Genomic DNA, 25,949 nt, shown 5'->3' on the forward strand with positions numbered 1-25,949 from the left:
GTTTAAGATATGGTGAAGAGATAGAAGGAGCATTCATTGAAGACACTGAGGAGAAAGGGAAGTTTAAAACACTTATTTTTTAAGTGTCATTGTTTTATAGTGCTTTGACATTTTCAGATCATTTTGTTTCCTGGTGTTCTTTTATGTTTGCCCGTCTATTCTCCTCCTGCCCTTGGCCCGTTTCCTTGGGCTTTGTGCAAGCTGTAGGCTCTTGCTGCTCTTTAGTTTGCGGAATTCAAAATTGTATTTTATTTGGGGAGCTAGTCCTTTTATACTGTGGGGAAAATTAGGATGACAGTATTTCAAAGATTGTTAAGCCACTATAGACCTTATGTTTAGTCCATCTCTGATAGACTGATGTAACATTTTATTTTAAATCACTTTTTTTTAACATCTTTATTAGAGTATAATTGCTTTACAATGGTGTGTTAGTTTCTGCTTTATAACAAAGTGAATCAGCTAATCCCCATATCTCCTCCCTCTTTCGTCTCCCTCCCACCCTCCCTCTCCTACCCTCCCTCTCCCACTCCTCAAGGTGGTCACAAAGCACCAAGCTGATCTCCCTGTATTATGCGGCTGCTTCCAACTAGCTATCTGTTTTACATTTGGTAGTATATATAAGTCCATGCCACTCTCACTTCATCCCAGCTTACCCTTCTCCCTCCCCATGTCCTCAAGTCCATTCTCTACATCTGTGTCTTTATTCCTGTCCTGTCCCTACGTTCTTCATAAACATTTTTTTTTTTTTTAGATTCCATATATATGTGTTAGCATACAGTATTTGTTTTTCTCTTTCTGACTTCACTCTGTATGACAGGCTCTAGATCCATCCACTTCACTACAAATAACTCAATTTCATTTCTTTTTATGGCTGAGTAATATTCTGTTGTATATATGTGCCACATCTTCTTTATCCATTCATCTGTTGATGGACACTTAGGTTGCTTCCATGTCCTGGCTATTGTAAATAGTGCTGCAATGAACATTGTGGTACATGACTCTTTTTGAATTATGGTTTTCTCAGGGTATATGCCCAGTAGTGGGATTGCTGGGTCACATGATAGTTCTATTTTTAGTTTTTTAAGGAACCTCCAAACTGTTCTCCATAGTGACTGTATCAATTTACGTTCCCACCAACAGTGCAAGAGGGTTCTTTTTTCTCCACACCCTCTCCAGCATTTATTGTTTGTAGATTTTTTTAAACATCTTTATTGGAGTATAATTGCTTTACAATGGTGTGTTAGTTTCTGCTTTATAACATAGTGAATCAGCTATACATTTACATATATTCCCAAATCTCCTCCCTCTTGCGTCTCCCTCCCACCCTCCCTATCCCACCCCTCTAGGTGGTCACAAAGCACCAAGCTGATCTCCCTGTGTTATGCGGCTGCTTCCCACTAGCTATCTGTTTTACATTTGGTAGTATATATAAGTCCATGCCACTCTCTCACTTTGTCCCAGCTTACCCTTCTCCCTCCCCATGTCCTCAAGTCCATCTCTACATCTGTGTCTTTATTCCTGTCCTGCCCCTAGGTTCTTCATAAACATTTTTTTTTAAGATTCTATATATAAGTGTTAGCATATGGTATTTGTTTTTCTCTTTCTGACTTCACCCTGTATGACAGACTCTAGGTCCATCCACCTCACTACAAATAACTCAATTTTGTTTCTTTATATGGCTGAGTAATATTCCATTGTATATATGTGCCACATCTTCTTTATCCATTCATCTGTTGATGGACGCTTAGGTTGCTTCCATGTCCTGGCTATTGTAAATAGAGCTGCAGCGAACATTGTGGTACATGACTCTTTTTGAATTATGGTTTTCTCAGGGTATATGCCTAGGAGTGGGATTGCTGGGTCACATGATAGTTCTATTTTTAGTTTTCTAAGGAACCTCCATACTGTTCTCCATAGTGGCTGTATCAATTTACATTCCCACCAACAGTGCAAGAGGGTTCCCATTTCTCCACACCCTCTCCAGCATTTACTGTTTGTAGATTTTTTGATGATGGCCATTCTGACCAGTGTGAGGTGATTCCTCACTGTTTTGATTTGCATTTCTCTAATGATTAGTGATGTTGAGCATCCTTTCATGTGTTTGTTGGCTATCTGTGTATCTTCTTTGGAGAAATGTCTATTTAGGTCTTCCGCCCATTTTTGGATTGGGTTGTTTGTTTTTTTGATATTGAGCTGCATGAGCTGCTTGTAGTATTTTAAATCACTTTGCTTATACACATAGCAAAATTAGTTCATCACTTTTAAGTTAGTAATGATAATGTGGAATTATTTATTGGAAGCCACAGATTGAGTAGCTTTTAATTTAGTTTCATCTTTTCCAATGAACTTTTGTTGTAGAATTTCTGCTAATAGCATCCTTGGACTTCCTTTAAGTAGTGAAATAAGCAAAGGGAGGCAATATGAGAACTCAGTATAGAACATATTGAATCATTATAATTCTCAAGTGGTCATATGGGGATAATGGAATCATGTGGCATGTCCTGTGTTGTGAGTACAGTGATTGGAGATGGAGCAGAGAAGGCTCCGTGGAGAAGCCCAAAGTTCTGTCCACATGACAACCTTCTCTAGATGCCATGCCACATTAACTTGATATATGGAAGTTTTGTCCCCTACAAGATTAACTAGAAGGCATAAGTCTACAATTGCAATGTTAAGTAGTTAAGGGTTTATTGGCAGTCAGGGTCTAAAGATGATCACCACAGCCTCTGTTATACGTTGCTTAGGCATTTCACTATGTGTATGTTCAAGCATGTGTTTATAACACCTTTTGATATCCTTAGATAAAAGGTATAACTTGCATTTCTGTATTGGAATGCTTTTGAACATCTTTACACCTGGAGATAGATATATATACATACATCTATATCTGATTTTAGTTGTATAAACAAGACCCTTTTAATTTTCTCTGTGATGTCCTAACCAGGAAGTTTAGTTCATGGTTCATAAAGTGTAACATAAGCCATAACATTTAAGTGGTGAAGTATGCAATGACATTTAAATGTTTTGCATTATATTTTCTACCTCTGTCTCTGTTGTAAGTTGGATCTCCATGCTACTGGCCAATGTGGACTCTCTTCAGGAGTCAAGCTCTTTATTACTTGAGGGCCTTTGCACCTATTCTTCCATCCTACTATTCTTCTCCCTCAAATCTTTACATGGTGGATTTCTTCTCATCTTTTGAGTTATAGCTAAATGCCACCTCCTCAGGCATTTTTCTCAGGCCATCCTAATCTTGTCCCTTCTCTATCATATGATCCTGTTTATTTCCTTCATAGAAATTATCACACTCTTGAACTATCTTATTTACCTACTTAGTTATGTATATATTCTCCTACTAGAATATAAATTACAAAAAAATAACTAAAAGAATACAGTAAGTCCCCTACATACGAACGAGTTCTGTTCTGAGAGCACGTTCATTAAGTCCAATTTGTTTTTAAGTCCAACAAAGTTAGCCTAGGTACCCAACTAACACAATTGGCTATATAGTACTATACTGTAATAGGTTTATAATACTTTTCACACAAATAACACATAAAAAACAAACACACAAAAAAGAAAACAGTTTTAATCTTACAGTACAGTACCTTGAAAAGTACAGTAATACAGTACAACAGCTGGCATACAGGGACACGTTCGCATCTTTGAAAGTTCACAACTTGAAGGTTCATACGTAGGGGACTTACTGTATTCCAAAGAAGCTATAGTAGTGAATGGAATAAATGGACATGGAGTAGTTGGCATTATCATTTACTTCATGGTAATAAAATAGAAAATCAGAAGGTTTAAGGGGATTTGCTTAAGATCTTACAGTCATTAAGGGAAAGAACTCAGACTTAAACCCGGAGATAGAGAGAAAAAGTTGTTTTTTAGCAGTTCCATTATCTAGTACTCATTCATTCTGGTTTTATGTATCCTGTCATTGCAACTATTGTGTCTAAATCATGTAATTGTTATCTTTGGATTCTCCTTAAAGTTAAACCAGTTTAACACTCTCTACATCCTAAACTTACAGAATGCTACATGTTAAATCTATTCAACTTAAAAAATTAAAAATGTAATAATAATTGTAGTCATAATAGCAATGATAGTAGTAATAATAGTAATAATAATAATGGCTGTCCACTCATTATCCTTGGTGATAATGTCAGCTACTTTATAGCGCTGTTGTAAGATTAACTAAAACAAGGTATGCAGAAGATCCTAGACTAGGTAATTTTATGTTCTTTTTAAAATTCAGTATTATTTACTTTTTATGTTCTTTCAGTCTTCAGATATTTATTGAGCACTTATCATTTGTATGATAACACTGGTAACACCTTTGGCAAGTTATTTAACCTCTCTACCTTAGTTTCCTCACCCATAAAATGGAAATAATAATAGTACTACCTCATGTGAGGACTAAATGAGTTAATATATATAAAACACTTAAATACTGCCTGGCATGTAATAGGTTATAGCACTTAAAAGTGTTATTATTTTCTAGTCCTATGAAGAAAACTATAAAACTTTACGGAGAGACATAAAATATTTGAATATGAGACATGACACATTCCTAGAAGGTTATACTCAGTAATGTGGAAAATATCAAATATTTCTAAACTTATGTATAAATGAGATAAAATTTCAATCAGAATTCCAAAGAAATTTTTAAAAGTTGAAACTGTTGAAAATAATTCTAAGGGCCTACCAGTTACTGAAACATTAAAAAACAAACAAACAAACAAACAAAAAAACACAATGTAGTAATCAAGACAGTATGGTGCTGGCAGAGAAGAAAAGGAAAAAATAAGTGGAATTATTTGGAATCAGAAGTAGCAAACAAATGTAAGAATTCAGTATTGGATCAGAAGACATTTCAAATCCATGCAGAAAGAATGGGTAATATAATAAATGCTCTTGGGACACTTGGCTATTCACTTGAAAAGAAGCTGGATTACTGCTTTGTACTTTACACTCAAGAATATTCTAACCATACTGAAGATTTAAATATAAAACATGAAACAGTGCCATCACATCCACCATTGATGTTACAGTAACTCTGTGCTGATACACACCCTGTTTCCCTTCTTTCTCTAGCTGCACAGCAGACAATTAATCAGGTGACCAAAGAACACATTACTTTATTTGAGGAAGTCTTCACCTATTTAACAAAGATGACACTAGCACCATCACAAAAAGGAATTTGGAACTTGAGTCACTAGGTCAGAATGCAACAGAAGCAAAGTAACAATAGGGGTGATAAGGCCTTCATATATTACCATCATGGCTAGACACTGATGACAAGTTTGAATAGCTAACATTTATACAGCAAGCAGTGTATTGAGCAGTGTTTAAGTATTTTACATATATTAGTTCACTTAGTTCTCACATGAGGTAGTATGATTATTATCCTCATTTTATGGACAAGGAAGCCAAGGCCTGAGAGGTTAAATAACTTGCCAAAGGTCACACAGTTGGTAAGTGGCAAAGTAAGAAAACCATCCCAGGCAGTCTGGCTCCAGAGTCTATGCCCTTAACCACTTTGCTACATTGCTTATCTAGGAAACTAAAAGATATAGACAATGAAGAAGAAATCAGTAAAATTTGACAAGGATGGCAGAGGTTACATCAGTACAGCAAAACCCTGTCATGTAATTGCAAAGAGGAGAAAACCTAGCAGCATGAAGAAATAGATAAATTGATTGGAGAAATAGATATTGGTGGAAATGGACTAGTATTTATGAAGGTGTTATACAGATGATGATTGTAAGATGAAAACACCATTTCACTCTTTTCCCCCAAAGATGTATCAGATTGACTATTTTTAAAAAAGATCATTTATTCATTCTGTCTCTTTATAGCAAACCCATCTCAAAAATACCTTCTGTACATACACAAGAAAAATCTACATGTATTAGTTGGTGGTCTTTTCCCCCAAAGATCAAACTATACATCTCTACAATATAAGTACTTGTGATAAATGACCAGAAAACAATTAGTAGACTCCTTAAAGTTTTCTTTGTGAATGATTCTGACACTGATTGGTTTTTATGCAGCTTGGTAACTGATCATAGTCAAACCTTGAAGGGGCTGACAGGCAGTATTAATGATTTTAGACAATGCGAAACCACTGGAAGGTGTTTAAGTAGGGTACTGCTGTGATTCAATTTGAGGTTTGGAGATATCTCTCTGGGTACCCTGAAGAATGGATTCCCAGGGGACAAGAGTAGATAGAAGACCTGTTAGGAGGCTGTTGTGGGAAACCCAGTGGGAAGTGATAACACTAATGGAGAGAATTGGACAAAGTTGAGATGTATTTTGGAAGCAGAGTTGACAGGACTTATTGATGAATTGGATGTGAAGAACAGGAAGGAACCAAGAATGACTCCTGCTGTTAGGACTTGAGTATTTGATTTATGATTGGTGCTTCCACTTATTAAGATGAGGAACATGGAGGAAGAATTTATTTGAAGCAGTTGGAGAACAAAGCAGGAGCAGAAATTTTCTAAATGATAATTCCCAGACTTAAGGTATAAAAGATATTAAAATTGAGTTGTATGGGTAAATGTTACTACATTTGTATAGTAACATTTAGGGAAGTATAAGGAGAAATAGATCTTTCTTTTTCAGTCAGCACATTGTCTTATGTGAGTTTATTGCTTTGGTTAATCTAAAAGTCTGTTTCTTTTCTTAGGTAACCCAGGTTTTTCTGCCTTTTATGTGCCATTTGCAAAGGCTTTGTATTCTTCAACAAAAAGACGCTTTCCAGTTTGGGTTATCAGTCATGCTGGGCATGCCTTGGCCCCCAAAGACAAGAAGATTCTTACAACCTCAGATGGTATGTGTTTGTTAACATCTGCTTTCCTTTACAGTGAATGGGTGTTCATATTTCTAGAAAGCCTGCTAAGGTTAAGAGTTATACCAGTGGAAACCTCCACTTGTGGCATTGGGCCCATGATGCCACATTCTGGTAATTTTAGGATTTGAGGGGTCATTTTAATCATTCTGCAGGTAATTTTCTTTAAAAGTTTGGGCAGATCAAACAGTTTGTCTAGGACTTGCCATCTGTATTTACCAACTAGTAACCAACTATATGTTTATCGATCATGTACTATAGTTCCAGGGTTGTATTAAGAGGAACAGTGAAGTAGTATAAGACGATGTGGTCCTTAGCCATGGTTCCTACTCTAAAGAAGCTCTCATTCTCATGTTTAGAGAGTGATTAAGTGATAAACTCTGGCCTGCTGATCATGTGGATACTTAAGGAGTAAACAAAGGAGAGAGTAAAAGAGTTTTAACAGTTGAGTAGAATTTGGAATTGAGGGGTGGAGGTGGGTGCCTTCTGTATAATAGGCAGAAGGATTAACATAGCAGGAAGAGAGATTCAGTAGGTACTTGAGTGCTAGGCAGGGCCAGATTGGGAGGAACCTTGAAAGCTGAAGGGAGAACTAGGACTTTACATGGTAAATTTCTGGAAGGCTTTAAATGGAGGAAGTAGTACCACAGAGTTGCAAATTACCTGCTTCTGATTCATGAGTATTCTAGCGTGTTCACTTTTCTAAAAAAAAAAGTGAGATGAGAGGAAAAAAGAAAAACATAATTTCTGTGTGGGCATTCCCTAAGGGTTCCGCTTTGTTAATCTGAAGTGGGAGAGAGGTGGCTATGGCTTCATTGCCTAGTTTGCCCCTGGTTCTGGTATGCCTCTCCTATGGTATGAGCATCTTCTTGTACTTATTGAGCATCTAATGATAGGGAAAACCATGTGTGGGTAGGGAGGGAGAAAGAGGTGGGTGATATGGGAACTTTCTGGACTAATCTGTTCAAATTTTCTGCAACTCTAAAACCATTCTAAAAAATAAAATCTGTTAATAAAAAAACAAATACTGGAGGTTTTTAATAATTTTAATATTTACATTATACTTTTTATCATTGTATTAGTTCAGACTCCCATAACAAAACCCATAAACTAGGTAACTTAAATAGTAGGAATTTATTTTCTCATAGTCTGCAGACTATAAGTCCAAGATTAGAGTTTCAGCATAATTGTGTTCTGATGAGAGCCCTCTCCCTGGCTTTCAGGTGGCTGCCTTCTCTTTTTGTCCTCACATGACAGAGAGAGAGAGGGAGAGAGAGAGGGAGAGGGAGGGAGCACGATAGAGCAAGAAGGAGTGCAAGCCAGCAAGCTCTCTGGTGTCTCTTCTTATAAGGGCACTAATCCCTTCATGAGGGCCCCACCCTCATGACCTCCTCTAACCCTAATTACCTCCCAAAGTCCCCATCTCCAAATACCATCACAGTGGGGGCAGGGGGGTTGTTCAACGTAAGAATTTTAGGGGACACAAATATTCAGTCCATATAATCATGAATGGGAATGTTATGTATTAACATTTTAAATCTGATCACAGGCATAGGTCAGCATATACATATGACATTGTACCTGAGCAATAGTAGAACATACAAATTATCTCTTTTTTTTTTGCTAAATATTTTTTTTTTGCTAGATATTTGTTCAAGTTTTATTAGCTTCCCTTTGGTCCATCCTCAGAAGTATTACCTTACAGTTGTTAGAAGCAGGCCCTTTGAAGCCTCGATCCTGTTGCGTAGCAAAGGAAAAGTTTCTGATCTAAGTGGCAGCTCTTTCCACAGTCATGAACATCTGCAGGCAAGCTAAATTGTAATAATTTTTTTATTTGAAGAAGTGGGTGACAATTAAGAGGTGATTCCTATTTTTATCCATGTCCTATTTTTGGCTGTTAACTGATACATATGGTCAAGACACAATGTAGTTATTGCAGAATTTAAGAAATGAAATCACCCTGTGCATACAGAGTAGATAGATACTCTTTGGTTCTGTAGTTAGCATGGGATTTGGTTCTCTTTTCTTTTCCCTCCTGAAGCCATAGCTCAAACTATTCATGTGTCATCTCACTGTGAACATCACAACTCCCTGGCTCTTGATCTCTTCTCTTAATTCTTACATATCGTGGTATAGATCAGCTTCCTGAAATTTTAGTTCTGGTTCCAGAATCCTGTGTTAATTTTAGATTGACTTTAACATCAGATGCCAACTCTTGAGAATGGAATTTAAGCTTTCTTTTTTCCTAATTCCATTTACTCAATTTAATCTTTTTTGAGTACCTGCTGTGAACCTGCCTCTTTGCTAGCACTTATGGAAAAATACCTCTGTGCTTAAAGCAAATCTGTTGCACTTACATTGTTTATTATTAGGTTATCTCACCACCCAGACTTCCTGTGTCTTTCTTTTTAAGGCATCACATGTAAGATTACATTTATCTTGGCTAATCTCCTCCTCTCTGTTAAAACAGTTTCCACTCTCAGTGATCAGGCCCTTGATAAGCAGGATCATCCAGACTTTGTTTCAGCTCTTTAGTTGCTCAGATTTCTTCTACTACCACTTTCACCTACTTTATCTTTTTTATTTCCCTAATTATCTTCTATTTAGAATTATAAATTTACAGATTAAGTGCAATCCCTATATAAATTCCTACAAAAATTACAGCTGCATTTTTTCACAGAAATAGAAAAAAAATCCTAAAATTTGTATGAAGCCACAAAAGATATCAAATAGCCGAAATAATCTTGAGGAAGAAGATTGAAGTTAAGGTTCAAAGGTGAAGTTATTACAATTCCTGATTTCAAACTATATTACAAAGCTAGTAATCAAAACTGTATGGTAGTGGCATAAAAACAGACCAGTGGATCAGAATAGAGAGCCCAGAAATAAACCCACAAATATAGGGTCAGCTAATCTTTGACAAGGGCACCAAGAATACACAATGGGGAAAGGATAGTATCTTCAATAAATGGTATTGGGAAAACTGGATATCCACATGCAAAAGAATGAAATTGAACCCTTAACTTAAACCATACACAAAAATTAACTCAAAATGGATTAAATACTTAAATTTAGGACCTGAAACCATTAAACTCCTAGAAGAAAATGTAGGAGAAAAACTCCTTGACATTGGTCTTGGCAATGATTTTTTTGGATTTGACACCAAAAGCACAAGTAACAAAGGCAAAAATAAACAGTTGGGACTTTATCAAACTAAAAAGCGTCTGTACAGCAAAGGAAACAGGCAACCAAATGAAAAGGCAGCCTATAAAATGGGAGAAAATATTTGCAAACCATATATCTGATAAGGAGAATTTCCAAAATATATAAGGAACTAATACAACTCAGTAGCAAAAACACTTAATAGCCTGATTTTTAAAATGGGCAGATTTTTCCAGAGAAGACATACAAATAGCCAACTGGTATATGAAAAATGCTCAACATCATCAGTCATCAAGGAAATGCAAATCAAGACCACGATGATATTATCACCTCACACCTGTTAGGATGGCTATTCTCAAAAAGACAGAAGTTAACAAGTCTTGGAGAAAAGGTCACTTGAGCAGTTATCTAGGTTACCCAAAGCTTTCTGAAAGGGAAAGCCTTCATGGGTGGGGGTGGCCTAGTTCCTTATCTGGTTGTTTTGCTAGTAGCTGGGTCATTACAGCTGGCAATATGTTTATTCAAAGTGGATGTCTCATCACTCAAAAGCTTAACGTCAGGCACTTACACTCAGTACATGAGGTGATGGATGTGTTACTCAACCTGACTGTGGTAGTCATTTCACAGTGTATATGTATATTAAGTCATCACCTTGTACACCTTTAAAAACAAGCATGTTGTACAACCTAAATATATACAGATTTTATTTGGCAGTCATACTTTAGTAAAGCTGGAAAGAAAAAGGAAAATAATTTTTGAAGCTGGACCATGGGTACATGGGGGTCTATTATATTATTCTCTGGACTTTTGTGTATGTTTCAAAATTTCCACTTTTAAAAAAAGGTTTTAAAGAAAGGAAAAGGATTATAGGATCTTAGAGCTAAAAGTATCTACCATATGATCCAGCAATTACACTCCTGGGTATATAACCAAAGAAAGTGAAAACACTAATTAGAAAAGAGATATGCATCCCAATGTTCATAGCAGCACTATTTACAATAGCCAAGGTAATGGAAGCAACCTAAGTGTCCTTCAGCAGATGAATGGATAAAGATGATGTGATGTGTGTGTGTATACACACACACACTGTGTTTTACTCGCCCATAAAAAGAATGAAATATTGCCATTTGCAGCAACATGAATGGACCTGGAGTGTATTATGCTTAGTGAAATAAGTCAGACAGAGAAAGACAAGTACTGTATGTTATCACTTATATGTGGAATCCAGAAAGTAAAATGAATGAATATAACAAAACAGAGAAAGACAAGTACTGTATGTTATCACTTATATGTGGAATCCAGAAAGTAAAATGAATGAATATAACAAAACAGAAACAGACTCATAGATATAGAGAACAAACTAGTGCTTACCAGTGGGAAGAGGAATGGGGGAGGGGCAACACAGAGGCAGGGGGTTAAGAGGTACAAACCACCGTATATAAAATAAATAAGATACAGGAATATACTGTACAGCACGAGGAATGTAGCCAATATTTTATAATACTTTTAAATGGAGTATAATCTATTATATAAATGTTGAATCACTGTGTTGTACACCTGAAACTAATATAATTTTGTAAATCAACTATATTTTAATTAAAACAATCAACCTAAAAAAAAACGTATTTACATTAAATTCCATCTTGAACCCTTATTTTTCAAGGAAGGAAAGTAAGGTCCAACAGGGCTAAATGACCTTGTGCTGGTGAGTGGTAGAACGCAGACAGGAAGCCAACACTTCTGACCCTGAGGTCAGTGCTCTAGTCCTGTGGTAGGTCATCTCAGGTGGCTGGTGCAAAGTGCTAGTGATTAGCCCTTCCACGGTCACAGATTGTACCCTGGTCTGTCACCCTTTTCCTGCCATGTCTTGTAAGGGGGACAGGATAAGTGGGGTGTAGATGAAACTATGCAACTCATGGCAAATGCTTGCCTAAATACCTCAAAGTGCCTCTTTTCATAGTGTCTTTTTCTATCTGTTTACGTGTATGTGTGTGTGTGTTCCTCTGTGAATGCAATTTACTTTCGAGCCTTTTACACTTCTCTTAAAGCCTAGGGTATGCTTTGAAAGGCAAGCAACTATTGATTACCTAGCAGTGAGAGATTTTGTGAAGTGAAACCGAATATACAGATTTTATTGCCTTGATTAAAAACATCTATTTCAACAGCTATCACAGAAATGTGGCTGAATGTGAATCAAATGTATAGTATATACTTGCTTTACCTTGAAATAGTTTAAAAGATACATATTTATTGAGTTATTTCTTCATATATACCCAAAGAAATTTGGGGGTTTTAATACCACAGTTTTTCCTCTGTCAGGAAATTTGTACGTCTGCTTAGAATGTGCTTTGGCTATCTTACGTGGTATTGGAAAACAGAGGTGTTAAAAGAATTCTTAGAAAACAGGCTTGTTTAACATGCTAAATCTCGAAAAGCTACCAGTTTTGCTGGCCTATTATCTTAACTCTGGCAAGAGAAGAGATAACCAAGGACAGGAGGAGCTAGGAAGTAGTGGAAATACCTCATAGCACTCATGAAGGATAATACCTCTTCTTTCATGGTGCTCAAACTTAGTGATGATTAGCGAACATGTCTTATTCCTATATTCTTACCTCAGTGAGAACGGTCATCATAATAGAAGCTATATATTGAATTACCTAATGAAAGCAACATCCACCTCAGTTATCACAGTAAGCCCTTAAGTCATACTTGAAGACAAAACAAACGTTGAGCAGAACATGAGTAGCAACTTTGAAAGTTGAAAATAGACTCAAAAGAGTAACCCTACATCAGGGGTTCTCAAACTTTGGCTGGCATCAGAATCACCTGGAGGATTTATTGAAACACAAATTACTGGATGCTACCTCCTGAGTTGTTGATTCACTACAAGTGGGGTAGGACCTGAGAATTTGCATTTCTAACAAGTTCCTAAGTAATATTGATGCTGCTGGTCCTGGTACCACATTTTCAGAAGCCCTGCTGTAGATCTTCACCAGTAAACACTGGTGGGGAAAACCAGCGGAAAGTATCTATTGTGTCTGAATTTCTGAGAAATGTCTTTAATTCTTGTTTTAAATTGACATATTATTTATAACTTTATTTCGAGTATGCTTATTGCTTAGGCTGCTTGTGTGCTGTTGAGTTAATGACTTAGTAATTAGAGCCTGGGTCCTTTGCTACTAATGAGAACAGTGCCATCTAGAGGCATTAGCCCAAAGGGCCACCACAGGGCCAAAGGAAGCTGTGGTTTCTAGAGGGGGGTGAAAGGGCAACTCATCCATCATCAAGGATTTATCGACAACCTACTAGATTATTATGTGTGGTGCTACAGAGGTATACAAAGAAATGAAAATGCTGCCTTTTAGTGACTTTCCATCTGTGTTGTGAGTAGCCCAAAAGTTCTATAAAGGGCACATGGGGCTCTGAGCTTCACTAGTCCCCCCTATTCAACCAGAACAGTTCTGCCTTCATCTGTTTTACAAATTGGAGGTTATGTTTATAAATGCATGCTACAGTAGACTGAAATGGATAGGCAGGACAGATATATTATTCATCATCCAAGATTATTGTTCTAAAGTACAGGTTTTCTGACATGCAAAATCTGGTGTGAAAAATATGTAATCATTGAGAGAAAAGACATAAGCTATAACCACACATCAAATGTTGAAAGTACGTTTTGCTTCATATTAGCACATGTTAAAATTATGAACAGTTGGAAATAATATTCTAGTTGCACCACATTATCACAATCATAAATTGGGTATAATTGGGAGAACAGATGTTCACCAGTGTCAGAAGGAGGTGACTCAGGAAAAAAAAAGTGTGAAAAGAAAATTTGAGGAATTAGAAGTATAAACTCTCTCTGGCTTTGATTTACTATGGAGTCAGCTTACTTGATGGCAGATTCATTATCAACTATTTTGTCATTTGTTCCAAACGTGTAACAGAAAAGCTGGAAATCATAGCGGTTTAGTTTCAACTGGTAAAACATTACCTAAAAAAGTTACATAGTCTTTCAACTAATGATGAATTTGCGTCATGTTTATCCTGAGAATCATTAAACCGCTCCCACTCTAGTACCCAAAACTGAAAGAAAGAGAAAAACCAGTAGGGCTTTCTCTTGCCAGGACTCTGATTGGCAGAAGAACATGGCGGCTACAGGGAATGACTAGATTCTCCCGAGGCAGGGACGGTTAGTCAAGTCTCAGGGCTCTCAGTCACTAGAAATAAACAAGTAAGTGTCTCAGTAGGTGGGAAGAAGCAGAAAACCAAAGGGTAGAGCAAGAAGAAGAGTTAAGAATCGAGCAAACTGTTAGATTCTCAGGGAAGACAGAAGTAAGAAGCAGACAAGAGGAGGGAGAAAAGCATTATAGCTGATGTCCTGTAACACAGACCGGATCGTTGTCCCTCCCTTTGAGATCCTTGGGCATCTTCTCACTGCTCACACAGTGGAGTCCAGAACTCCTTAGTGATGTTCAGGGTCCTACTTGATCTAGTCTCAACCTTCCTTTCTAACCTTATTTGTTCCATCTCTCTCATAACCACAAACAGGCACAGTACTCATCGCAGGGTCCAAAATTACACCTCACACTTGTATGCCTTTATGTTCTAGTATCATGAATTTAGAGTAAATTTCATTTCTCTTTTTTAGTTATGTATATGTAATGCTAAACAATACATGATATTGTTTTGTGTGTTTTTTAAAGCTTGACCTAAAGAGTAAACTGTATATTCGTCTTGCTCAAAGCATTCTTTAAAATAGGAAGTGCTATTTTTAGCCTTTTAATCTCCACGTGTAAGTTGTATAATTAAAGTTATTATTAAGGTATAGCTTTGGAGTAATGATGGGAGCAGGATGGAAGACTTCACTAGTTGAGAAAATTCTGGTGTAAGATTTAGAGAGTTTCTGTCTGCAGACTCAGTCCTAGCAGAAGGCTCATGTGGCACTAATCTTTGGTCTTGTTGGCTCTGTGGTCATTGGCGACTTGTAAATACTGTTTGTGTGACAATGTATAGTAAAACTTATGCATTCATATTCAATGTGTATCTAGATAAACATATATGTGGGTGCGTTGTTAAAATATGTGTTGTTAAATTTAGACCATTGTGACAGTATTCAAATGTGTAGTTAAAATTACACAGTTATAGTAATGTGCATGTAGTAAATAGTATTTTCCAGGTCTCTCTCTTGGTTTATTTGGAGAAAGGCATAGTACTTTTTATGAATTCAAAGGGGCATTACCTTTCTATTTTGATCCAATAAAACCCTCTTAATTTCTCAAGGAAATGCTTGAGCTATACTTACTTCAGTGTTTTGTAATAATGTTTTTATCTACTTCTGTTTCCTCTTATTAGACTGTGAGCTCCTTGAAGGCAAGGGAGTATATTGTATTTATATCTGTGTTTTCAATATTATCATGGGCCAATTAGTCACTGTTTTCTGTCAGAGCAGTCAGTTTAGTTCATGAGAAATGGAAGAAGATAATAGTTATCAGATTTACCTGTGTCCTGAAGCTATAAGGGATGCATGATATTTTGATCCAGAATTGACAGAATTTTAATAACTGGATCAATCAGTTTGAACAACTAGATGAAAAGTAAATGTGAAGTACTGATATTACTTAATTCCCCAAAGAACTACTTAGGAACAGATTATACATACCTTTTGAAATAAACTCCAGAATCAGTAAATGATCTATGAAGTGAACTCCATTGAGATGGGTCTAAGAAACAGGCTTGGGTTCTAAAAGGCAATTGTCAGTACTGTATTCAGGACCATATATTGATAAAGAACTGATGAATTGGATTGCCATCTATCAATTCAGGCAGTTTTCAGTTTAGAAACAGTTTACTTTCCAAATATACTTAGTTGATCGTAACTTGGAGTACATTTTCCCTATAAAAAGAACGGTATAAATCATTTCCATATTATCATTCTGATTGTAATACAATTGAATGTGATTTTTTACAATATTTTTATGGAGAGTAAGTAAATGATTCCTAGAATTTTTTCAGAGTATATTAAAATCATAACAGGAGAGAAAGTATAGAGTATACAGTCCAGTATATAGATATTCTTTTAGCTTTTAGTTTTTGCTAGTAAAATAATATCCAGAGAGCACATTGAAATTTTCTATCATTGATTATTTATTTATAGAAAGTACTTTCCCCATTAATCTCATTACTTCAGAAAACACTAAGTAGTGTGTTTATCTTGGAAATCTACTGAGCAATTCCCAGAGGTAAAGCCAGACTTACCTCTGAAATATTCACTTCGGTAATGATTTGAATGATAATGGTCATTAAAGTTCATCTGAAATATGTTTTAGGACCTTATTTCTAGAATCAATGAAGTTTTTAAATGTTTATTATATTTAGCTCATTTTCTTTGTCTTTGCTCTAACCATATAAATGTGTATTTGAGGGAGGCCTTAAATGACAGGAATTGAAATGATAGCAATCATAAGTTTCATTTCTCAAATAGTTTATGCCAGACACTTCCTATGTGCTTTAAAGTGTTATGCAAGCAACATTCCTCGGAGGCTAGAATTACTATCTCTGTTTTATATATGAGGAGACTGAAGCCAGAGGTCAAAGTATTTGCACGGAGTCACATAGTAAGGTGCTTAGCTGGGAGTCAGAACCAGATTTATCTTGTCTCCAACGCCCTTGATCTTTGTAATACACCATACTGTCCCAATGAAAGGAAGACTTCAACATTTTCAAAAGCTGTATATTTTGAAAAATAAAGAACTTGGGTTGCAAATATTATAGGTATTTGTTTTGGGGTATCAGAACAATATGATGACTCCTGGGTGGAGTGATCAGAGAAGGTATATGAGAGAAGTGGAGTATAAACAACTCAAACTTAAATAGAATATTAAATAAATAAAAACTTGGATTTGGAGCCATCAGAGGCCCTACGAAAATCAAATTTCCAGATTCTGTCTCTTCCCAATTCTGTTTTATGGGGAACTTCCTTGTTAAATAGAGAATGAATTCTAGGCTCACCTGGAAAGAAGGGTTAAAGCAGAACATGTGTCATCTGGGAAATCTCCTGTTTCAGTAGTACCACTGAAATGGGGAACTAAGCCTCATTAATTCAATAAAAAGCGCTTCAATAACTGTATGCCAGGCATTGGAGAAAGAGATAAGCAAGACAGGAAGTACAGAAGTAAATTAGGAGTAGTGTGGTGAGACAAACATGGGATGTGGTGGAAACTGAAAGGAAGGCTACTTTACTCCTCATCTACTGAATCATAAAAAGACTTCTCAGAGGAGGTAACACTTGTTGAGAGTTTGAAGGATAAAGAGGAGTTAGCCAGATTAACAAGGGGGAGCTGAGCACTGAAGGAAGAAAACCAGCATGTACAGATAAAACTGAAGAGCAGTTCTTCGTAATGAGTTTTGGGTACCTTTATTATAGTTTGCATCAGTACCTTGCAGGAGTCATGAAGGTAAGAAATTTAGTGTTCCAATGATTCCAATTTCAGAAGGCAATTGACTACCTTGTGATATCTTGAAATATTACACCCTGTCATTGGGGTTGTATATATGTTCATAGGGAAAGCCTACTGAAGTTTTCTCTGCTCATAGAATATTAGAGCTGGCAGCATCCTCAGATTGTCTAGTCATTTCATATTTTCAATCAACAATAATATTTACTGGGTGCTAGTCACAGAGGACACAGAAATGAAAGATGGACCTTGCCTTCAAGGAGCTCGCAGTCGAAGGGAGGAAACAGCCAGTTATACAAGTATGATAAAATGCTATAATAAGAAGTGAATACCAGTTAAACACAAAGGAAGGCTCATTTATTTTTCTTGAAGATTAGCTAGATAAAGTTTTGAGTAGATCTTGAAGAATCTTAAAGACGTTCATTTGTGAAAGGAAGAAAGGATATTTCAGGTCAGGACTGTGCTGGTTAAAAGGAACAGTTTAAAACATTCCTACTTATGCCTTTTAGTCTTGACTTCTTTAAACAAAGATTATCTAAAATAATGAAGCAGTGTCATGGATTTTCTTGGTTATATATTAATCATGTAACTTAGCCTAACCAGTGGTTGACAATGTGTGGTCCTGGGACCAGCAATATCAGCATCTTCTGGAAACTTAGAAATGCAAATTTTTGGGCTCCAGCCCAGACCCACTGGATCAGAGACTCTGATGGTGAGGCCTAGCAATGAGTGTTTTAACAAGCCTTACAGAGAATTCTGATGCATACTCAAGTTTGAGAACCAGTAGCCTAAACTGTAGTAGTTCATGGAGTAGTTGAGAGTTCATGGGCTTTGAGGACAGACACCTGGGTTTGAATCTCACCCGTCCCACTTAACAGGTATGTAACTGCCAATCTATCACCTAACGTCAGTGAGCTTTGGGATTTTCATCTATAAAATGAAGATAGGAATACTTCCCTTCCAGGGTTGTTGTGAAGATTGGTAGATATACTTTAAATAAAGTGCCAACACTGTGGCTTGCACATGGTAGGCTTTCAATAAATGATAACTACTGCTATTGTTATTGGTTTTTTTTTTTTAGATATTTTCCCCAGTGAAGTGATTGCTTTCACTTACTGAATGAAAACATAACTTATATTTTTTCTTTTAGATCCAAATGCTCAAGAAATTAAGGACATCTATGGACTCCGTGGTCAAGTAGAACACAAACTAGCTTTCCTGAGAACTCATGTGCCAAAGGAAATGAAACTTGTGGTCATTGGCCATTCCATAGGCTGCTATTTCTCCCTTCAGGTTCTGAAGCGTGCCCCTGAGCTCCCGGTAAGTACGCCTCAGGAGGTGACTGTCGGTGCTTGATTGTGCACTCGCACAAATCCTCTCAGATTTCCTTTGCTTTTTTGTCTCGTACTGAATTGATAAATAAAACACAGAGAGGGTTACTTGGCAGCTGCCTTTATCCTTATCTCTGTATTACTGTGGGCCTGTGTGAGTGTATGTTCATACATTTCCCATAATATTTCAAAAAATAACGCTGAAGGAGGTAGGAATTTTCTGAATAAATGCCTCTTCTTTTTAAATTGAAGTATAGTTAATTTACAGTATTTTATTTGAACAAATGCTTTTTAATCTAGGGTTATCTGGAGTTCTTAAGTTACATACAACTTGCTGTCTTTGGTAAAGGAATATGTCTTTTTAAATATTTATTTATTTTTTGGCTGTATTGGGTCTTAGTTGCAGCATGCAGGCTCTTCGTTGCAGTGTGTGGGCTTCTCTCTAGTTGTGGCACGTGGGCTTAGTTGCTCCGCAGCATGTGGGCTCTTAGCTCCCTGATTAGGGATCAAACCAGTGTCCCCTGCATTGCAAGATGGATTCTCAACCACTGGGCCAGCAGGGAAGTCCCTGTAAAGGAATATTTAAAAGCAGTCACCAACTAGGGCTGAGGCAATAATCTTGTCTAGGGAGAGTATTATGCAAATATTCATGCCTCCTCTCAAAAGGAAGAAAAATTATTATTATCACCATTGTTGATAGGCAAACAGTTATTCTTAAGGAACATTAAATCTTTATTTAGTCATAAGTCTGAATCCTTATCTGTTCTATAGCTTGGCAGCCTTTTTGAGACACTCATTTATTCATTCATTCATTCATTCACAAATACTTACTGGGTGCCACTATGTGCCAGATATTAAGTGAGACACTGGAGATATAAAGACCTATTTAAAGTGCCAGGAAAGCTAGTGAACTATACAACACTTCAAAACAAAACCAAACCTCATACTTTCACTGACATATACCATTGAAATGACCCATTAAATGAATGTGATTCACAACATAAATTATTTCTTCATTCAACAAACTTATATTAAGCACTTGCCATGTATCATGTGCTGTGTTTTGAAGACATCCCAGTGAATAAAATAGTCTTTGAGGTAAGAGAACCTGAAGTCTAAGTGAGGACACAGACTAACCCATAGGTGTGATACCTACTTCTTATGTAAATAGAGGGTGTGTGAGATCATGAAGGAGTGCTATTTAACCTGGTAATCTGAATACAAGATAGGAAGTGATTCCTTCCTGGAATCTCCCTATCCTAGGATATTGACTTTTCTCACTCCATGTGGTAAAATATCTTCAGTGGAGTCTTGGAGCTCACTAGGAGTTTGCTTCTTTTCCCACCAGCTTGACACACTTACTTCTTACTTATAATTAATTGTCTTTGGGAAAAGTACAACTATAGCCTCCTTGGGTGTGGTTTTTAATACCAAATGGAGGCTGTTAATTTCTTACACTGGGTATCAGAAAGTATATTTTTCATTTCTAAGTGTGAATTCAATAAGTTCTAGATTGCATTCCATTCACTATATTATTGCTTCTACCCTGGTTTTTTTCCCCCTAGTTAAGGCATCTTAATCAGAAAACGGGCTTTCCTTTTGTTTTTAGCATTTTGCATGGCTTCTAATCTCTGTTGTGCCTCTAAAGCTCCTCTGGTACCATGTTATGAGGTTACTGTTTCCATAGTGTCCAGTCTTAGCCCTTAGCAGTTCTCTTTGCACAGTTGCCACAAGTCCTCACTCTAGAAACAAGACACCTACGTTCAAATACTTGCTGTCATATTTTGTCTTGGTGACCTTGGGCAAGTTATTGAGTCTCTGTACCTTTGTTTCCTCATCTGTAAAAGGGGGATAGTAGTATGTTCTTCAAAGGATTTTTGTGAGGAATTATATAAAGAATTAAGAATGGTGCCTAGAACTTAAAAGTTCCATATAAGTGTTAGCTATTATTATTATAATGGAGATGACTGGAAGCAGTGGCTCAGTAATTAGGTTAACTACTGTGTTAGTGATCTACAGCTGTGTAACAAGTGACCTCAAAACTTAACAGCATAGAACAATACACATTTATCCTCTCACAGTTTCTGTGGACCTGGGACTGGTCACAACTTAGCTAGGTTCTGTGGTTCAGGGTATCTCACAAGACCGTAATCAAAGTGTCTTTCAGGGCTGTGGTCTCATGTGAAGATCTGAATTGAGGAGGATCTGCCTCAATTCACTCCCTCAAGGGTTGTTGGACGGAGGGCCTTGGTTCATCACTGGCAGTTGGGTGGAGGCCACCCTCAGTTTCTTAGAATGTGGGCCTTTCTAACTCGCCCCATGAGAGCAAGTCTGGGAGAAGAGCCAGAGAAAGAGTCTGCTGGCAAGATGGAAGTCACAGACTGTAACCCAATTACAGAAATGATATCTCATTACTTTTACAGTATTCTCTTTGTTAGAAACAAATCACTAGGTCCAGCCCAAACTAAAGGGGAGGGGATTACACTAGAGCATGAATATTAGGAGGTGAGGATCACTGGGGACCATGTCAGAGGCTGCCTACCCCACCACTAACTACAGTTAGGATTTCACTTGTGTGATGTACCATCAAGCATGTAGATATATAGGTGTATATCAATATATAAATTAAAATACTGGATTTATTTCCTGGTGTAGGAAGTAACTTGGTCCTGTCAAATAAAATGTTGCAAACTGATATGACATATAATTTTTGGCTATTAGTTGTTCCAGGTGTTTTAAAAAGAGTACTTGCATGTTTGCAATAATAATAACATTATTATTTGTGGTGGTTAATTTTACATGTCAAGTTGATTGGGCTAAGGGATACTCAGATAGCTGGTAAAACATTTCTGAGTGTGTCTGTGAGGACTTTTCTGGAGGAAATTAGCATTTGAATTGGACTGAGTAAAAAAGATCTGCCCTCACCATTGTGGGCGGGCATCATCCAATCTGTTGACGGCTCAAATAGAACAAAAATTCCCAAGAAGGGCAAATTCTTTCTCTCTTCTTGAGCTGAGTCAGCCATCTTTTCATGCCCTGTGACAGTGGAGTTCCAGGTTCTCAAGCCCTCGGCATCATCTGTTCCCCTGGTTCTCAGGTCTTCGAACTCGGACTGAATTATACAACTGGCTTTCCTGGTTCCCATCTTGCAGATGGCATGTTGTGTGGGACTTCTTGGCCTCTATAATTGTGTGAGCCAATTACTATAGTAACTGTTCTTTTATCTATATCCATATATATAGTCTGTTTCTCTTGAGAACCCTGACAAATACACTACTCTAAACATAGGGAAGAAAGTAACCATTTCTGAGTCCTTCAGTTTGTTAACTTAATCAGAGATCTTTCCTTTTGGTTTTTGTTTGTTTGCACCACATCCATTCTGCATGTAATGTATAATTTCTCTTATGCATATTTGAAAACAGTTGTTCAACATATTTGTTTTGAACCCATCTCTCTTTTTTGGCTTGCGTTCACAGTGTCTGTTGGGAAAGAAGTACAATGCGTCTTAAGGTTAATGTAGCTTCTTATAGCTTCCTCAGCTCTATAACTTTCTAATTAAGGCTCTGCTTTCAGGTGTTCTTACCTTTGCAGGAATAGTGGTGAAAAGGAAAAAGGCAGATGAAACATGAGCTTAACCTAGTCTAATTGTGAAGACATAAGTCATACTGTGATCATAGAGTTTTCAGAGAGACATGAGAAAGTGTGTTTTCTTATAAAGGGTGTACTGTAGAAAATAACGCATGCAATAAATTGTCCACAAAGGTTACCCGGGGAGGAGGGCGAACATCTGTATGATTTTTTTATTATTCAAAAGCTTTATCTGGTTTCAGTTAACTACATTATTGAAGTCCACCCCCGCCCTGCCCCGCTTAAACACCTGGCCCAGTTAATATTGGTGGTGTGACCCCAGCTGAAGTGTTGAAATTTCAGTGTCTCTGGGCTACTCTAAGATGGCACAGCGCCTGCATGCCTGAAGTTAGCACGACACACTCCATCTAAGATGCATTTGACAATCAAATAAGTTTGTATTAGCCAGAGTGTTGCAATCCCTAATCATTTTGCCAAAAATAAGTTAGCTGTTATGTTTTACAACATATGAAGTGTGATAATAAGAAACTTGTGTTTCCATCTCTCTGTTATTTTTACTGGAATATTTGACTCCTATAAGATTTTAAGGACATATGTGTAGTTTAGTAGCTGGTTTATTTGGTTTTATTTTGGTTTAATTCTTTATAATATTTTTGTAACTAATTATAGGAAACTTTGGTCTTAAAATTATTTTAAGAGACTTACTGCATATTTTAGACATAATGTCTGACCTATGTTTTCATATGCTAAAGAAAATAATTGACTCTTAAAAATCTGGTAGTAAAAATTTTGTTTCTTTAAGCAAATTTGGAACATAGAATTATAGAAAGTCTTCATATATTGTGACAGTAATGTCCAGAATAAAGAACTTAAAAAAGAAACTTAAGAAAATAGATAATTGGAAGATTGTTAAATAGTACTGTCATGACTTAAAATAATAAACACAATTTCAGATTCATAGGATTTTTAGAGACAATCTAGTCCCATCTTTAATTTTATAGGTAGAAACTGAGAGAAAAGTGCCTTGCCAGGATCCAGCCTCGGCTCTGTCTTAATCTAGGGGTGGGGTACGGTTATGTTAGCTGTGGATATAAAGACAGTCTACAAAGATATCTGATGGTTCTCTCAACCTTTGGATGATGGCAGAGACTCCAGATAGTATGGCGTGTTCCTGGAGTGTTCACAGCTAGCTCCACGTGACTCATTACATTGCAGCTCAAGGAGTAGGAGACCCCATGAATACTGTTCTAGCAATTTGGGGCAGATGGGGTGACATGGGAATAAAAAAGTAATCATCTTACCCCCACTATCTAGAATCTTCTTTCCCTCAACATCAATCCTCTGTATGTTTAAAATGTTCCGTCTGATTTTGCCAATAAATTGCATAAAGTTCAAGGTTGGGAGTTGAAAGCGCTCAATTCTTTTTTTTTTTTTTTTAATAAATTTATTTACTTTAGGCTGCATTGGGTCTTTGTTGCTGTGCACGGGCCATCTCTAGTTGTGGTGAGTGGGGGCCACTCTTCGTTGCGGTGCGCGGGCTTCTCACTGCGGTGGCTTCTTCCGTTGCAGAGCACGGGCTTCAGTAGTTGTGAAAGCCCTCGGTTCCTAACTGGGCACTGCACTAAGTCATGAAGTGAAATTCAAGTAACTTAACTATTATTTTCCTCTAAGAATTTATATGGCATTTAATGATAATACTTCCTCCCCTTCCAGGGGTATCATATCCTTCAAAACTTAATTTTTTATGTTATTTGGCCTTCCTTCGGGAAGATGCACAATAACATAGACCTTCCTTTGTCTGTCTGGTTGGCAAAAATATCTTCTCCCTAAATGAAATTTCCAGATTACTTAAACTGACTCCTTTAAGTCCCAGACTATTTTATCCAGTTGGGTAAAAATTTGTCTAAAATATATTTTTTACTTATCTGCCTTCTTCAACAATGTAGGTTGATTATGGAAGAATTTTTCCCTAATGATTCAAGGACATCATTTTGATACTGTTATTATACTACAGTAAAATACAATTAAAGGGATTTTGCCTATGTCCTGAAATTTCTTAGGTGATAGTGCTTCGTTAAAAAAGAATTCTCATGTCTGTTTATTTTATAGTTTTTCCATCTCCTCTCCTAGTGTTAGGTGCCATTTCTCTTCCCTACTTACACTTTGTTGCTACTAATTTGCTGCAGATAGAGAAAACAGATAACCATGTTAGAATTTTGTCTCAAGTAAGAATGAACACATCTTAAATAAAGATACGAGAGTAAAATTGACAAAATTAAGTAAATGGATTTTGTTATTGTTCAGAGCAATAAAAAAAAACTTTCTTTTGTTTCTTTTGGGATCCCCAGTGGTGTTGTACATACTCAGAATTTTAGAGACTCAAAACACACCACAGGTACAGCTGAGAAGCTTGAAAAACTTTACCGAAAGAGTCAAAATAGTATGTTAGATCATGTATGTGTTGAATCAGGAGTACATCTCATCTAAATTAGGAAAAAAATAAATTCAAATATTCTGGAAGTAATGAGATCATTGAGCCTGTGGTGTACTTACACTATTCTGATGAACCTGCGTATCTGCAAAGTTAGACATGCTTGTGAGAAACATTTATATGACGTCACTAAGTTGTGTTCAGCAGTCAAGATAATCTGGAGGTGGGGGGAGAATAGGAGATAATTCATTTGTCAGAGTAACTGTTGTCAGAGTCCTGTCCCTAGATTAATTGATAAGAAGCCAAAGGCAAAATGAGGAAGTACCGTGAGGCTCTGAGTGTTTTAAAAAGAGAGATGGCTTGTAACTGGGAAGATCAAAAAAAGCATCATTAAAGAGCTGGTATTTGAACAGAGGAAGGATGAGTCAGTATTTAGAAGTATTTATACACAGAATTTGATGGGGTTTTTGGGCGGGGTGGGGGTTGCTATGCCTTCTAAGCGGTAGGAAATGTATGAAGAGAAGAGAAATGGGCTTTAGCACTGGGCACATGAAGAGAGCATTGGGTGGTCGGATTTGGATGCAGCGCAGTGTGTGTGAAGGGAGCGGTGGGACAGCAGAACCTAGGCTGATAGAGTGGAAAGGCAAGAGAGTTTGCACTCTGTTTTCTGGACAGCAAGGAGCCCCTGAAGGATCTGTGATAGTAATAGTCATTCATCGGGTAAATTAATGTCTCATTGAAAAGGAAAATAAAATGGAGAGAGAGTATAGAGTAAAAAGTGAACAACCAAGTGATAGGCAAGTTTGCTAGTCCAAATGAGAAATAATGAAGACAATATATGGGATTTGCCCAGGGAAGTTGTTAAGAGAGAAAAGAAACAGGTCATAGATGTACATTAGGGGAGTGACTTTATTTGGTGGAAAGGAGGATGAAGAGGAGGAAGCAGAGAAAAAGGCAAAAGGTATAATAATTTTCCACGCTGTTGGCTGCAGTCTATTAGTGGGTCCTGTATTCACTTCAGTGGGTTGCAACTAGTGGATTAGTCAAGATGCAGTAGACTATGCCATGGTAACACAGTGTTAGTGGCTTTTAACGACAAAGATTTGTTTATCGCTCATGAT

The 25,949-nt window shown here is 36.9% G+C and overlaps 1 protein-coding gene across 5 annotated transcripts in view; it reads left to right on the forward strand.

The window, feature by feature from the left end:
* LDAH (lipid droplet associated hydrolase) overlaps positions 1-25,949 on the forward strand; it is a 100,370-nt gene that overhangs the window by 16,039 nt on the left and 58,382 nt on the right. For all 5 annotated transcript variants that reach the window (XR_014235279.1, XR_014235280.1, XM_082358447.1 and 2 more), the window contains exons 3-4: positions 6,698-6,841; positions 18,629-18,798. Coding sequence is in view for 3 of the 5 variants with exons in the window: in XM_082358447.1 (XP_082214573.1) it covers positions 6,698-6,841; positions 18,629-18,798 (314 nt within the window). In the remaining 2 variants the exon portion in view is untranslated. The remainder of the gene's footprint in view (positions 1-6,697; positions 6,842-18,628; positions 18,799-25,949) is intronic.

The sequence above is a fragment of the Balaenoptera borealis genome (genome assembly GCF_965194805.1).
Source record: "Balaenoptera borealis genome assembly, chromosome: 15".
In the NCBI taxonomy this organism is placed as follows: domain Eukaryota; kingdom Metazoa; phylum Chordata; class Mammalia; order Artiodactyla; family Balaenopteridae; genus Balaenoptera; species Balaenoptera borealis.